This window comes from Schistocerca gregaria, chromosome 2, assembly GCF_023897955.1.
Source record: "Schistocerca gregaria isolate iqSchGreg1 chromosome 2, iqSchGreg1.2, whole genome shotgun sequence".
In the NCBI taxonomy this organism is placed as follows: Eukaryota; Metazoa; Arthropoda; class Insecta; order Orthoptera; family Acrididae; genus Schistocerca; species Schistocerca gregaria.
In genome coordinates, this window is record NC_064921.1 from 317399796 (window position 1) to 317417841 (window position 18046).

Sequence of the window (18046 nt, forward strand, 5' to 3'; positions counted from 1 at the left end):
CAGCTTTCTGAATGGAAGGTAACCTGATCTGAGAAATATTACCATTTTCCATTGTTGTGGAGGACTAAGAGCAGAAGTCGTGTTTGCATTACGAGTGCAAGCCGGGAACAACAATGTGCTATACACTCTACACTGCTCATAATGTCACCGCATATTACACAAGACGTATGTGATTGGGTGTGGATATAGTGGTGGGCATGTGTGATTACCACCAACTTTGCCACACAGATGCTGCATCCAATAGGTAGGGAATATTGTTCTCATGAATGTAAAGACAAAGCCTGTTTCAATTGTTTACTCTTGATCCATCAGTATAGACGACATCTCAACTGGAGAACTCATCAAGTACCAAGAGGAACAATTGGTGAAGAACTGAGCAGTCTATCATATTCTTTGCATCAAAAGAAGAATCCATGCCAATTAATGGGTAAGCCATAAGCCAAGTATCATATGGGTGTTTGCAAGTGTGACATAATGAGAGAATTGAGAGATGGTATGTAACATGAAAACTGATAGACTGTGACTGGGGCGATGATAGAATTCCTCATTAAGATCGATTTTCTGGAAGTCTTGCTTCCTTATTTGGGAACAGCAGGTGTTGATCTGGATGTTTTGGGTGGCTATGGGTGTGTGTGGCCTAGATGAAGAGAAATTGGTGGCACCTGATTCACAATGGAAGAATCTGTGCCTCTATTGGAACACTATCCATAGTACTTGTCCAGAAGGCACCAATTTCATGTGATCCCACAATGCTGATGGCACTGCAGATCCATGGACCAGAATTCTATATTCTAAATCTGATAAAATGAGAGCCTCATAGAGTAGCAAAATGGTGGAATGGTCCACATCCCAGATGGCCCTACTGAGATAACATAGGATATTAATTTTTAAGCTGCCATCTATGGGGTACCAAGTTAACTGTTCATCAAATATGAGTCCTAAGAAGCAATGTCTCTTGACCACACTGAACAGCTCATTGTGTAGATAGAGTTCTGAGTGCAAATCAATAGTTATATCTTCATAAAAGTCCACAATGCAAGTGTTTGTATTGGTAAACTGAAAGCCATATATACATGCTCAATTTCCCTTTCCTTACAGCACCCTGTTTTTGTTATTCAGCAACCATAAAGCTGGAGGAACTCTATGGATGGTAGATGTAGAAGTCATCAATTAATAAGGGTGGTGATACTACAGATCCAACTATCTCTCTGATAAGGAACCCCTTCAGTGCAAGTTCGCAAAAAGCCAATTGTGTTTACAGCATTCGACACCCCATATATTGTTACCACGCAAGCACAATATTGGCTGCTAATGGCAATAGGAGGGGGGGGGGGGGGGGGGGGGCGAGGATGGGAGGTATTCAGTCACGAACACAACATGAAGTTATAGAGCATAGTTGAACTCCTAAGTTGACGAATATAACTCCCAACAGTGCTATTGATGTTCATAGAAAGCAGAGTAATGGCGATAATAAACAGAGCAAACACTGCACAATATCTACAACAACAACTGCTGAAGTTGACATTTCATCAGAAAAGAACCCAATGAATTTTGCAGAGTGAGAAAGAAGTGGCAGGCAATATATTAGTGTCCCAGCAAGATGGGTCAGTGTAATGTTGGTGTCATATTCGATTGACTGTGCAGACAATGTACATCAGGAGTACAATGATGACAACATGAGTTTAAAAAGTGAAATGGATATTAAAACAGGTGTCGAACCATGTAGTTCATCAAACTTGTTAGACAGGGAGTCACAAATCTCATCTCCAGTGGAACATAGTAAAGGACAACCATTGTCCAAGGTCAAATCTGGTGATGTGAACCAATTTCAAGATATCAGAAAGTTTCCAAAAAACTGCTGCACTGTACAAAGCGACTCCTGTAGTAAAACAAAAGGCAGAACAACTGAATTTCTTAGGAAGTTGAGCTAACCATAGTACTAGAAAGGCAAAAATTCCATCTATTACAGAGTTTGATAAAAGGACACAAAGGATTAAGTATTCTTTCTTCTATCATATTTAATTTCTTGTTTTTAAGTTCTGAAATTTCATTCTGCACTGCAGCTAGTCAGCTATCACTTCCCAGTATTTTATGTCACAGGTTACCCTGAGAAATTAGTGTGGAATGAATGATGTTGCTGGAGATAAGCTACAGAGTCTACAATATGGAGACCACCACAATAAGTGAAATAATACTCTCTCTCTCTCTCTCTCTCTCTCTCTCTCTCTCTCTCTCTCTCTCTGTGTGTGTGTGCGCGCGCGTGTGTGTGTGTGTGTGTGTGTGTGTGTGTGTGTGTGTGTGTGTGTGTGTGTGTGTGTGTGTGTGTGTGTGTGTGTGAGTGATGTGAAGAGAAAAAATAATGGAATAATAAATTCTTTTTTTGGCTCATGAAAGAAAATTTTTTGCAGTTCATAAAACATAAAAATGTTAAAATTACCAAGGAATGTTCTACTATTTCAACAGGAAGAAAGGTCCATTGCTTTAGTATTTTCTTTTTTTTTGCAATTAGTTTTCATGGTGCTAATATTCTGCACTTGTTGAAACAGTATGTTCTAATAGAAATTAAAATTACAACGTAGTTTTCAACATGGGGAGGTTGGGAGGAGTGTTCCCTAGTTGGCACATTCAAACGTCTTAAAGGTCAAACATTACACTTCTTTATAGCAGTTAATCACCAGAAACAATAAGGGGTCCTAATGCTGAAATATTGAACAGTTTTTGCAATCTCATTCAGAAAAAAGGAAATAAAATCACAAGAAGTTTATCTGGGTGAGGACAATGGTGTTGTGCACTTCAAGGTAATTATTATTTTACACTGAATCTATTGCCAGTGAATTATGCAGTTTCATAGAATAACTTCAGAAAATCAAAAGCAAATGAGCAGAAATTAAGTCATTGATAGTCACAGATAGGAAAAAAGGATTGGCTGACACACTTCACATAAAAATGGGAAACATTCATGTGCAAACATGCAGGAGTCCTAAAAGTGACAGAAGAGTGCAACAAATGCTATGTTTATTGTGAAAGCTGTAAGAATTTTATTCAGAAGTTTCAAAATAGTTTGAAAATTGTTAATATATGACACAGTAATTGCAATACATAGTGCCTACAAGTAGTGCACCACAGCTCAGAGTTCAAATGTTCAAATGTGAGTGAATTCCTAAGGGACCAAATTACTGAGGTCATCGATCCCAAGACTTACACACTACTTAAACTAACTTGTGCTAAGATCAATGCACACACACACACATCCATGCCTGAGGGAGGACTCGAACCTCCGCCAGGAGGGGCTGCGAAATCCATGATGTGGCGCCTCTAACTGTGCGGCCACTCCGCGTGGCCAGCTCAGAGTGATCACTAGCTTCTTTGAGATGCGAAAGGAGATAAGTGCACTGAAGAAAGAGATTAAAATCATGTATTCACTGAACACCATGTTTTACTGGTACTAGATTACTGTAGGTTGGAATACAGTCCTACAGCAACAGGGCACAGTTTTCAAACACAATTTAATGTTCCAAAAGGACCTGATGTGAAAATCATTCACAAGCTCTTTGCCAAATTACAATGGACAGGCAGCATTGCCGATGACGTAGATGTGAATGTTGGCCCCAGGAAAACTGTACTTACTCTTGAAAAAGTAGCTACAGTTTCTGGAGTTATTCAGTAAAAGCCAAGAAAATCCATCTGAAGAATTGAAGCAGAGACTGGTTCGAAGAGCTCCAGCATGCAGAAAATACGAGACAGAGCCTCCACATTTCCATTCAAAATCCAAAGCCATCACCTTTACAAGCTGTAGGTCAGGGAGCTGACATTGTGAACAAGATTCTCGCAATGACTGATGATAGAGGATTTGATGCAGGATACCTCTGGTTCACAGATGAAGCACAGTTTCACCTGCTTGGAGGCTTGAATGAACAAAACTGGTGATTTTGGGGTTCCAAAAATCCCCATTTGTGTGAAGCAAAACCAATACATTCTCACAAAGTTACTGTTTTGACTGTGATATGCAGCAGAAGCATAATTGTCCCTTTTTATGTGAGAAACAATCAGTAGTGAATGTTATTTGCAGGTTTGGGAAAATATGTTGCCCCACAGCTAGTGTTGGAGGACCTACAAGCACTGAGTGGTTCGTGTATGTAGCGTCCAGACCACATTACACCAAACATTTATTTCACTTTCTTGATGAACACTTTGTAAATACAGTCACTGAAGTGGGTTATTGCAAATACACTGATGCAGGGATGGATTGGCCTCTGTCTTCACTCAGTCTGACTCCTTGTGACTACTTTTTGTGAGGTACATTGAAAGACACTGTTTACTGGAACCACACCACCATGTTGGATATGCTTGAATTGGTAGTCTGTGTGGAATCTGAATCTATTTCCACTGGGACACTACAGGATGTGATGACAAATTTCATGGTTCATTTGCACCACCTCCATACTGCAAGTGGTGGACATTTTGAAAAGATTGTGATGTGATTGCAAAGACTGCTTGTAGAGTATAAGTTCTATCATGAATGCTGATTCTGTACAAGATGCACACCTATAGTGCCATCTGTCAGCAGATTTTCAAACTCTCTTGAAACTTCTGTATACAATTTTGACAGCTTTCACAAAAAAACATACCTTTTGTTGCACTCATCTATTGATCTTCGTTTTTGAGATATTTTGAAACCAGGGATGCACTTGCCAGACATCCTGTAACAGGAATACTTCAAAATTGTTATAAAGTCACTAGTTTGGAGGTAATTCATTTTGATTCAGTTTAATATGGTTTGTCTTGCTTAACAACACTGTGCAGTTTAAGTAATTAAATAACCAGTATCAGTAATCACAATGAACGCATCTACAGGAAAACATGTTTCAGCAATTATCGACATTTACACAGTGTGGTATACTTCCACTCTTTCGAATCATTAGCTATTTTGCATGCTGGTGCACTTGAAGCTGATATTCACTGTTCATTTGCCACAGTACACAGAACAAAAAAAAGGCTACTTAAATCTACTCTAATGCCAAAAATACATTTCTAGATATTAAACAATCCATTTGTAAATGCTATTAATAATTAACAAGAAATAAAAAAAACACTGTACTTAAAAATGCAGTAGAGAAATTTATGACTACAGGGGCTTCAAATATTACAGTAAGGCTGAGAATAATTAAAATAAATGGGAAGAACAGATAATTTACTTTTTCAGCTAAGTTTTTGTTACATAAATATGGAAAAGGGTGAAACAGGATTTATAAAGGTAACATAAAGACTGATGTTCCTCTGCTGAAAATGTATACCAATGAGACTAAATTATTTTCTACTTTTCTTAAAAAATGTAAACCAAAACACATCTTACAACAGAACACAAAAAAATCCACCACCAGTAACCCTCCACCTACCAAAAAGCAAACAATGTGCAGCAGCAAATTCACACATATTGCAATGCATGAATAAAGCTGCAAAATTTCAGCACAATTTAGAAAAAAAAAACTACTTACAAAAATTGTGATGATCAGACTAGTTGACAGGAATGGTGCGTTACACTTTGGTATCGGAAGTACCTATCCCCACCTTAATTGTCACACCATCATCTTCCTCCTCCTCTGGCATTGATGACAACCTCCTCTTCTCATCGTCAGTTATTGCATCTCTTTTATGCCCACGCTTTTTAGATTTTGAGCTAAATATAAGTAAAAATGTGATGAGTTGATGTGAATGAAAAATACCTGTTGCAAAACTGAATTAGGAAGGTGTGAGTTATTAGGAAGGTGTGAGCTATTATTGTGAGTTATTATCATCTAAAAGACCCGATGAAAAAAATATGGATTCACACACATAGAAATACAAAACTCAGCCTTGTATTGTTGAAGAGACCAATTACTGTCTAGCGCAAGAGCCAACTGGTTGTATTTGACAGAAGCACTTAAGCATGATCTCAGTGTCAGGTCTCATAATCAATTTCCTCAGGAATTAATATTATGTAGATCTAATGAAAGGCCCACAAAACTGATTGAAGTAGATTGTAGTGAAATACTTAAACACAATGTTACATTTTGTTTTCACTGATTATAAAAAGTTGCTTCTGAATAGATGCACATGAAGACAACCACATCTAAATCAGCCATTGGAATGATCAGACCTATAGCTGTGACAGAAGAAAAGTACAGATACAAACTATGAATAAAAGACTTTTAAAATGAGAAAGAGGAGCAGAGGCAGAAAGAGGAGCAGAGGCAGAAAGAGAAGCAGAGGGAGAAACAGAACAAATGATTATTGGAGACCACTAAGTGTGAAACTGAAGTGATAAAACACAACAAATGCATGAAATACAAATACTGCAGCCAAAGTCTAAACCCAGGAATTGCAATTTCAGTACAGTACCACTGTACTGGTTCTTCAGTACAGTACCACCATGCTGGTTCAAAATTATCGTAATACAAAAATGAAGCAGTAGTGTGACTTTGTTCTTTTTATAAATGCACTGTGTATGTGTGTGATGGCCATTTTCACCTCTGAACCTTTTCATAAGAGCTATAGCCATTCTTATATGTTATTTTGTCAAGCAGTACCGTATTACATATAAATGAACTACTTCAACTCAGGTATTGGTTAAAGCATAAAATGTACCTGAAGTGAAATTGTGTTGTAGGTTTTTTTAATAAAGTAATTTGTCAGACATAATAAACACATGTACTTCTTCAGATGAACAATGTGTAACAGAAACAAAGATTAGGCTATCAAGTGTTCATAATTTTTTTCCTTTAAATTGCTTAAAATTTGTCCCTGCACTATCTATCCCGTTTCAAAAGTTTATTGAGAGCAAATGTTCATAAGGGGTGTATAATTTTGCTGTCACTTTTACTTTTGAATTAGGCAACTCATTTTTTCAGTTATGGATGATGCAATCAGAATAATATCACGTACAATCCAGATATATGAAGATGCAATGATCATAAAAATGAAATTATTAAAATTGTCTAACTGAGAACACGTAGCATCTAAATAATTCTGAAGAAAATAATGCAGAATATTTGATTGAGAATGAGGGTGATTTATGCACAACAAACATTATTAAGTTAAACAGATGGCACACAATATATACTTTCAGAATACAACTAAATTTTTCCCCATTTCAGCATAATTTTACTTGAGCACTAACTAATACTATTAAACCAGATATTTGTTTATTGATCACGAGAATGTGCACATTATTTCTGAGGAAGAGTACCGTACAGTGTTTAATAAATATCCACTAATAAAATGTTCACACACAATTGTTCTAGATTTGTAACTGTATTATACCAAGTGGCCCTAATTATACTGAGTTGTATAATACTAGACTGACATAGCAGTACACAACACAGCCCGATCAAGGACAGTTGCAATAGTGTCTAAAATATTTCTTCATTTTAAAACATGGTTATATACCTAGAAGAATTTGGACAAACTTGAGAACAATTAATTAATATATAGGTGACTGGAGTTCTCAAACGACTGAAGCAATGGTATTTAGTAACTTCTCTGCCAAACGTAGGTATTCAGGAAATTTTACTTCTCATCCTTCATTGTACTTTTACTGTTCTATCCAGTTTCATGTGATAAATACACTGCCTGACAAAAAAGTACAGCATCAATAAGGGAATGAGGAAACAAAATGAAACCTCCTGAGTTGAGAATGTATGTAATGTTAGTTCAGTAATCAAAAAATTGAGTTAAATTTACAAAGAACTTGACAGTATCAACCCACTGTTGGAAAGGGAGTTATAAAGCTGTTGTATCCTCTCCTGAGGTAAGCTGATCCACAACTAACAATAGTTGTGGACCTTGATATCCTGGATACTTGCACCAGTATGGAGTTAACATATGAGCTAGTCCTACACATGTTCCATTAGAGACAGATCTGGGGATCTTGCTGGCCACATGAAAACGTAAACATCACACATACAGTTCATAGACACACATGTCATATATGGAACATCATTGTCTCATTGAAAAATGGCACTATGATACTGCTGCATGAGATGTAACACTTGAGGACGCAGAATATCTACAACAAAACATTGTGCCATCTGAGTTCCCTCAGTATCTAGCAGTCACAACCTTAATTGTTCCACACATGATGACACCAGGAGTAACACCAGACTGTCTCTCCAAAACATAGGAAGAATGGGACCTCTTTGCAGATTTCCACCATACTCACTGATGACCATGTTCAGTGGTAATGCAGAACCATGTTTCATCACTGAACATAATGCAGTGCCATTCATCAGCAGTCTATGCTTCCCAGTCATGAAGCCACTCCAAAAGCAGCCATTTGTGTTATGGTGTTAATGTCAGTCTACGTATGGGATGGTAATTCCCTAGTCCAGTTGCTGTTACATCTACACCTACATCTACATCTACATCTACAATCTGGAAGCCACCTTATGGCGTGTGGTGGAGGGCTATGGGTATTAGTGTCATTTCCTCCTTTTCCTGTTCCAGTCACTGCTAGTCTCCAACCAATGGTGTGGAAAGACTCATAATTTTGCAGGGAGTCTGTTACTTGTTCTTGGATGGCATGTGCAAATGTGAACATAGGTGACAAGTATGCCTGCCCTCATTCTCATGTAGTCCAACATCAGGACAGTTCAACTACCAAATGCCGCAGAAATCTGGATATTACACAATTCAATCAGCCAGCCAAATGGAGACCTACAATGAGGCTCCTTTCAAACTCTGTCAGGAGCTGATAATGCTGTCTGACATGAGTATGTGGCATTTCCATGTCCTTCATAATGATGCTGTTCACACTCATATATCCTGCCAGGCCTGGTAACAACACTCAAGATGAACAGTAATAATGAATTCTGATCGCTGTTCTACCTGTCATAGAAAATTGCAACTATTATTATTTACATACCTGCCAATAATGTGTTCATGTAAGAAATTACATTTACATCCAACCATGTCTTCTGCATGCTTCACCTTTTTGTCAGGCAGTGTGCACTTATCTAATATACATGTCTATTTTCAAGGCAATGCAAGCCGATTTGGTCAACATGAAGATGTGATGCAGTGAAAATGTGTGTAGTTTTGGAAGAAGAATGGAATGAGACAGTATTGAGTTTTGTTATGTTTCAGCATTGTTTGGCAGTGTATCAGATTGGTACCAATATTATACGAGACATTAGTCATAGTGCACAGTTTTAATATTTTTTTAAAATTGTATTTTTATCAGTATTCTCATTTTGACCCTTATTCATTCACAAGAGAAACATCAGTCATAACAAGCTTATATTAGAGAACACAATTTTTGTGCGGGGTCAAACATAAAAGTTAGAACATCAAAGGATACACACAAAATGTAATGTAGTTTATTCTTAGAGACATTGAATATATTGCATATGATGCAGAAGCATTATGATAGTAGGTGCAGTTTTCTCACATTTTAAATCACTTTCATGCTCATGTAATATTCCTGTATCAGAGTGTGCAGGTCAGGATAACATGCTAGGACTATCACTTCGTGGCAAATACACTATGTTTCTAAATGCACACTTGCATGCATTCTGTAGCAGATAAATTTTAGGCAATACCTTTATTATATCTTTGACAATTCTTCTGTGTAGATTCATTTAGAAAGGCAATATGCCAAAAGCATGTTTATAAAACGTAGTAACACCAATAATAATAATAATAATAATAATAATAATAATAATAATAGCAAAAAATCCTTCTATACTATACTATCACAGTTGTTTGCAGTTTTTGCTATGCCAAGTACTAACACCATGTTAAAGCGAACGAGATCACCTTGCATTGCAATAAATATTTGTTTAGAGATTTTTTTAGCCTTTAGTCAAACCTTTCTACTAACATTTTTGGCATGTAAAAATCATTGACAGTATTATGATGCTCAGCATTCACTCTGGTTTGTGACATTTTTACATGACCGTCTCATATATTCTCATATATTTCTAAATTTTTCAATTTCGTTCTATTTTCTCATGGATTTCATATCAGACCTGTAATGAACTACTATGATGCGAAGTTCCAATAACTTGATTGTGGCATTCCCTTATTTCTTTGTCTGTTTCATTTTGCTATTATTATTATTATTATTATTATTATTATTATTATTATTGTCTTGATAGTGTGAAGTTACAACTTTTGTTGCTATTTCCACATGTTCCACCCGCAGTGCAATCCTCATTAGTTGCTACAACTTTTTTACATCACAATTATTTTCATGTACTTATGTACAAACATTCCACATGTGTTGTCTGGCTCACGCACCTATTAAGCAATAAGCATAAAATTCCATACTCTATGGCAAGGGATGGAAATTAAGAAAGCAGCACTCAATCCTACAGTCAAATGAAATTCTCAGAGTTCAGTAGGGTGGGAAAATATAGATATGATACACAGAGCACATCAACAAAATTAGCTAAATAAAGCCTAAAATGAAACTGTGAGGAACACCAGTTGAAACAAAAAGACTTCTGGTCAACTACATGCAAACAGTTGCACTTCATCCTTCCTAGAAAACTATACAAAATACTAGATCCAAAAGAAAATTGTACTGAACATGAAACATGTAGCCACGTAAAACATAGAAACTACATGAGCATGAAGAAAGAGCTCTGATTAATAACTGCAAAGTTACTTTACTGTAATAAGCAGCAAATATATTCAGTCACAACAATGTCAGTGCTGAACTGGAATGGAAATATAAAAAAACAAAGCTGGATGCCGACACAATTCCCAATGTAAAATGACAATTTCTCTTTCCTTTTTGTTCTTGCATACAATAAAATACAGACCACTTTTCTGCCATACACAGCCAGAAAATAACTCTTAGTTTAGTTCCCATAAACACTCCTCTACAGACAAAGCCTTATTTGATCTCACAAACGAGACTGACAAAGAAAATAATACCATGTATATATTCTGTGACATTTCCAACGCCTATTTTTGCATGTATCCTGAAATTTTACTTAAGATAAAACTAAACTCTGCCTGATCACGCCATGAAGGCTCAGTGGTACTGGCTGGCTGCTACGTCATCCTCAGCCCACAGGCGTCACTGGATCTGGATACAGATGGCATGTGGTCAGCACACTGCTCTCCCAGCCGTATGTCAGTTTATGAGATACTAAGATATTATATCACTATCATGTCACTTGCATGGCTGGAATTAAACCTCTGCAGTGGTAAACAAAGCATCACATTAACAAGTTGCATGACCGGCAACAACTAAAATCATACTGGGCAAAAAGTTGTCCTATAAGTCTCACTACTTAGCGAAATTCTTGTTTTTAAACTACAAAAATAAATGTTTTTAGAAACAGTTATGGTCTTTGATGTTATGGAGTACTGACAGTGTGTCCAAACTCAAGCATTCCAAACACAGCCAATATTATACCTGAGCTAGTATATAAATTTTGCATAACAAGATGATTGGCTCTTTATCTCAAAAAAATCCAACTTATGAAGAATCAATTTTCTCACCTACAATCTGAAACTTTTTTTGGAATTTCTTGGAGGCCAGAAGGACAACAAATTCAAATTCAATAAATACACTGATGTAAGGAATCAAAAAACTCTTTTCATCCCGCTTCACACAAAAAACACCTTTCCATGTCTTAACCTCTCGATCTAAATGATACAATATTTCACATATTTTCTGTGCTCCTTATCCTATGCCGTAATAGTTTGAGACACTGCATATAAGACCACCAAGTATTGCTCTTAGAAAAATAGTGTAATAGGAGTGTTTTTTAACTGAATACCTTACAGTGGCTTCTTCAAGGATCTATGGAATTTTAAATATACACTTCTGGAAATTGAAATAAGAACACCGTGAATTCATTGTCCCAGGAAGGGGAAACTTTATTGACACATTCCTGGGGTCAGATACATCACATGATCACACTGACAGAACCACAGGCACATAGACACAGGCAACAGAGCATGCACAATGTCGGCACTAGTACAGTGTATATCCACCTTTCGCAGCAATGCAGGCTGCTATTCTCCCATGGAGATGATCGTAGAGATGCTGGATGTAGTCCTGTGGAATGGCTTGCCATGCCATTTCCACCTGGCGCCTCAGTTGGACCAGCGTTTGTGCTGGACGTGCAGACCGCGTGAGACGACACTTCATCCAGTCCCAAACATGCTCAATGGGGGACAGATCCGGAGATCTTGCTGGCCAGGGTAGTTGACTTACACCTTCTAGAGTACGTTGGGTGGCACGGTATACATGCGGACGTGCATTGTCCTGTTGGAACAGCAAGTTCCCTTGCCGGTCTAGGAATGGTAGAACGATGGGTTCGATGACGGTTTGGATGTACCGTGCACTATTCAGTGTCCCCTCGACGAACACAAGAGGTGTACGGCCAGTGGAGGAGATTGCTCCCCACACCATGATGCTCGGTGTTGGCCCTGTGTGCCTCGGTCGTATGCAGTCCTGATTGTGGCGCTCACCTGCACGGCACCAAACACGCATACGACCATCATTGGCACCAAGGCAGAAGCGACTCTCATCGCTGAAGACGACACGTCTCCATTCGTCCCTCCATTCACGCCTGTCGCGACACCACTGGAGGCGGGCTGCACGATGTTGAGGCGTGAGCGGAAGACGGCCTAACGGTGTGTGGGACCGTAGCCCAGCTTCATGGAGACGGTTGCGAATGGTCCTCGCCGATACCCCAGGAGCAACAGTGTCCCTAATTTGCTGGGAAGTGGCGGTGCGGTCCCCTACGGCACTGCGTAGGATCCTACGGTCTTGGCGTGCATCCGTGCGTCGCTGTGGTCCGGTCCCAGGTCGACGGGCACGTGCACCTTCCGCCGACCACTGGCGACAACATTGATGTACTGTGGAGACCTCACGCCCCACGTGTTGAGCAATTCGGCGGTACGTCCACCTGGCCTCCCGCATGCCCACTATACGCCCTCGCTCAAAGTCCGTCAACTGCATATACGGTTCACGTCCACGCTGTCGCAGCATGTTACCAGTATTAAAGACTGCGATGGAGCTCCGTATTGCACGGCAAACTGGCTGACACTGATGGCGGCGGTGCACAAATGCTGCGCAGCTAGCGCCATTCGACGGCCAACACCGCGGTTCCTGGTGTGTCCGCTGTGCCGTGCGTGTGATCATTGCTTGTACAGCCCTCTCGCAGTGTCCGGAGCAAGTATGGTGGGTCTGACACACCGGTGTCAATGTGTTCTTTTTTCCATTTCCAGGAGTGTATATTTTCTGGTGTATATTTAAAAAAATCAGGAACTGGTCATAATTTTATTAAAATGTCATACAGACAGCAATCTTAGAAGGAAATAACTATACTTTCCAAGGAGGGAATATACTATTTCAACATCTAAGATAATCCAACACTGAAGTTAGGATCTGTATTGTAGCTAATCCAGTTGTCACTGAAGTATACATGGAATTTCCCAGAATACTTAATAAGAGCAAATCACCTTACAGTAACTTAACAGTAGGTGGAAATAAATGTCTTAGAGATTTAAATACTGATATAGAAATCCTTATTCTCCAGGCAGATAAGAGCAATGGTAATGGGGTAGGGAGAAAATTGACTTTAGTGGGTCTTTCAATTACTACCAAAGACAATAAGTATCTCTTGAAGTCAGAAGATACATCACCATGACTGTATTGTTTACCAAAAAACTGCAGGTCAGGTGCACCACTGAGACTGTCAAGCATGGAGCCACTGTCTTACAGCCATTTATCAGAGAAACACACACTTACATGAAAAATTTGACTTAACATTGCTCAAATTGAGTTCTACAGATATTATGGCCAATCTGATACTTCAATATTCAGCATGATTTTGTATGAATGAGGTGATATCACAAGTAGAAGTTCATCATAAAGGTCATAACAAATCTTTCTAGATACTGCCCCATGTCAAATTACTATCAACTAGGCAACAAATTCTATGGTCAACCTGACTGAATAATAATTGAAAATCCAATCAAGAGTTATCTAATACCTGTATCTGCAAAACTTTGAAGCAACAGCTCTTTGTATGTCCTAGAAGAGCCCCACCTACATTTTCGGCTTGTTGTTGAGCTTTCGTGACATGATCATGAGAATAAATGCAACTCTCTGAGTTTATAAATTTTTGAATGGTATTAATTCCATCAAAGTTCTCACTGGGAGCATATGATTAATTCTCAGTTTTGGATGTATGACTGGCAGTTTACTTACAGTTTTCTACATGGATGGTGGTAACCTGCCTAAAAAACAAATACCTTTACCAAGCAGAAGAGAGAAGGAATTAAATCACTGTTGGACAATGCTTAGAGAATCTGTGAGCCACAGTAGTTGGGAGGGGGAATAGATCGGTTAAAGGTAGCCTCTACAACAAACTGTTGAATCAACAATAAGATACACAGATGATTGTATCCTATCAGATTTGGACACAATGACAAAAACATTTGTAATGGAAAAATGCTGTGTACACACAAGTGAACATGTTTGAATTTTGTAAATGACCTGCATCCTAGATTATTGTCAAGATGATTATACAAGAGTTCTTGTACTTGTGGCTATGTTTACACTGGAATAACAAAAGCGTTGAACACAGGGCTCAAGGAACATAAAAACAGACTTGACAGGGGATAACCACATATGATTCTCTAAAAGTTGTGTTTTACTATGCGAAATGTTGAGAGAGGACATATAAATTCAAAAAACTGAGAATGGCATCACCAGAAATAATGAAGTTCTAAAACTAGATAATCTGTCAGCACTGCTATATCATAAAGCAAGTATTCAGTCACTGAACAAGGTGCAGTACACAGGTTTGTGTGGATAAGCATGAACTATCCAGCCATTCTTACTAAAGCTACCATCATGGCAGTAAATGTCAGAGGTTATTCATACAAGTGATTAGTGTCATCTGTAGCAGGAAATAATGCTTGGATTGAAACTTCCTGGCAGATTAAAACTGTGTGCCCGACCGAGACTCGAACTCGGGGCTTTGCCTTTCACGGGCAAGTGCTCTACCATCTGAGCTACCGAAGCACGACTCACGAGATACTGGCAGAAGTAAAGCTGTGAGTACCGGGCGTGAGTCGTGCTTTGGTAGCTCAGATGGTAGAGCACTTGCCCGCGAAAGGCAAAGATTCCGAGTTCGAGTCTCGGTCGGGCACACAGTTTTAATCTGCCAGGAAGTTTCATATCAGTGCACACTCCACTGCAGAGTGAAAATCTCATTCTGGAAATGCTTGGATTGCAAGATTATTGAAAGTATTTTCACTTCTCATGAAGGGTTGGGGAAAGGAACTGTAAAATTACATAAATAAATGACTAAACAATGATAAATCCAGGATGGAATGTAACAATACCAGAGAAGTAAAGTTGCTACTCACGATATAGCAGAGATGCTGAGTCGCGATAGGCATAACAAAAATATTCACACAATTATCACTTTCGGTGATTAAGGCCTTTGTTAGCAGTAGGCACGCACGCGTGAATGTGCGCGTGCGCACGCGCACACACACACACACACACACACACACACACACACACACACACACACACACACACACACACACACACCTGCAGTCTCAGAGAGGTGTGTGTGTGTGTGTGTGTGTGTGTGTGTAACTGAGTGAATCTTTTTGTTGTGCCTATTGCGGCTCAGCATCTTCGCTATATGGTGAGTAGCAACTTTCCTTCTCTGGTATTGATAAATAAACTACTGTTTGCCAAAATTCTTGAAAACCTGGTCTCTCCTCATTCTTTATTTTTAGTAAGTCATTAGTTTCTTAGCTGGTTTGATGCCGGCCTTCTACTCTTCTTATTTTCTTTCCTCGCTGAAGGGGATATGTCCTTGTGGTTCCAAAAGCTATGATTGCTCTCATAATTTTTTATAAGTTTATGTCTGGGTGGTAAATTCAGGTCAGTGCACATGTCTCTTAGTGAATTTAATAATTTTGTGACTGGAATTCCCCCCCCCCCCCCCCCCTTTTTTAAATATATATATATTTTCCATCCATTGCAACCCACACATTTTTACAAGGGAAACTTTTCTCCTAGGCATATGAAATGTCCCACTAAACTGCTTCAGTCATATCTTGTACACGACACACAGATGATTATCATAGAGCCACCTACTTAAACTTCCATTTAAAAATGATCCTTATGTAAGCTTTCATGCCTCTGAGATGCCAACTAAACTTGAGTCAAATAAAAAGGCTTACAGCAAACTACAAGCAATGCAACATTTATTTAAACACCTTAAAGTGTGCATGTTATACCTTACATCTATCTTCCATCCATTCCACACATATATAAACTGAAGTCCCCCACTGTGGTTTCTGTCTGTATGTTCGGGCTAATCTCGGGAACTACTGTAGGGAATTTGATACAGTTTACACTAATAGACTAATTCATGAGGAAGGTTTGTACTTATAATTTACAAATATTTCATGCAAATTGGCCAAATATGATGAATTAAAGTGTACTGTCACTGTGAAATGGTGCCATTGCCATCTGGTGGGGAATGGCACAACCCTCTAGAATGATCCATATGTGGTATATGTATAAGGTTGCCCAACTACAACACCAGACCAGTGTGAGCTACCCCATCAGGAGGCTGGTGTGACGTACTACAGACTTCCTAAAGTACCTGCGATGCAGGGCTTGTCAGATGTTAAGCTCATGAATATTTAAGAGGTGTGAAGTGAAAATGTGGGAAAAAGTCACACAGAAAATGTAGCTCCCACTGGATGGCACTGAAGCTGAGCAGCTAGTAAGTGGCTGTAGTTTGCACCAAATTCTGTTACTGTCAGGCATACTGAGCCATACTGATGCTGCATTCAGGCAACCAGCAAGTGGCCATAGCATGCACTGAACTGTTGCTGAAGCTGGGGGGACCAGGTGGCAATGTAGCTTGCAGCTCCCACTATTTCCACGAGATGCCACTCAAAACTCCAATTTATATGGATGAGAATTCTGCTAACAAGCACTGTTGGAACTGTTTAAGTAATATGAAAGTGATGATATTCAATTACCTAACACAGTACTCTGAATTCTAATCATAACTCTATGCAGATTCCTGTAAACAAAATTACTGGTGTGTCAGACACGTCTTCTGGCTGCAGGTACCTAGTACTCCTCTTGCAAAGCCAGGGAGGGTCGTTAGTACCAAATATTGCAGTGGACCATTTAATAAGTTTTTGGCATTAATATTTATAATATTGATAAAATGCTTCAGTGAACATTGCTTCTAGATGATAGCCAAAAATAAAAATGTGCAGACTAGTGCACATTTATTATTTTTATAATCATTTTAATACAAATACCGCCAGGTTGTTACTGATCACTATCTGACAGTAACACTACTCTTCATTGGGCTACTCTTCTTTGTTTGTTTCCCATAGTTGCTTGTGACTTTGAAATACATCTTCATTTTTCACTGACACACTTGCTTTCATAAATTTTTATTATGACATTTGTTCAGAAATGTAACTGATATCTCCAATTCTGTTTTTCAGTGCCATTCATGACTGTCATTTTTCCTTGTGTAGTTGATAAAATCCATTCCTGAATCATTTACCAGGTTTTCCAGTTTTAACTAGTTTTCTCCATTTCACATATCTTTTATTCTTAGTCCAACTTCTGCACTATAAAATAAACCAAAATACACTCTTAATTGGGGTGTCTGGAAATTTTAAGTTACATGATTTATTCTATGCCATTATCTGTCACTTCTTTCCAATCTGGGATAGGTTCTTGACTCTGCCGGTTACAGCATAAGCAGTTATCACACTAGAAAAGAGCTTTTCAGTAATGACTGAGACTATAAAATGTTGACATGTGATGTGTCTGGATCAGCAGAAGATTGTGAATTGTAGTAACCTCCCAACCAAGCTCCTTAATTGCAGCTTTAATCTTGTTGGTAGTTTGTGGTTTTGTTTTATCACCTTGCAAAAGTTCTTGATGTCTGTTGTTTGCAGCAAATGTGAGCTACTACAATTACATACGTAAGATGTAAGATTATTATTTTCAATGGATGGTCAGAAATGTTCC

General features: G+C 38.6%; 1 protein-coding gene across 19 annotated transcripts in view; it reads right to left on the bottom strand.

Annotated features, from left to right (window-relative positions):
* Positions 1 to 18046, bottom strand: part of LOC126336946 (sodium bicarbonate cotransporter 3) — a 1595930-nt gene that overhangs the window by 20392 nt on the left and 1557492 nt on the right. For 13 of the 19 annotated variants that reach the window (XM_050001133.1, XM_050001128.1, XM_050001126.1 and 10 more), the window contains one exon: positions 5496 to 5677. The exons of the other annotated variants lie outside the window; for them this stretch is intronic. In XM_050001133.1, coding sequence (XP_049857090.1) covers positions 5536 to 5677 — 142 coding nt within the window. In that variant the 3' untranslated portion in view covers positions 5496 to 5535. The remainder of the gene's footprint in view (positions 1 to 5495; positions 5678 to 18046) is intronic. 19 annotated transcript variants of the gene reach the window in all.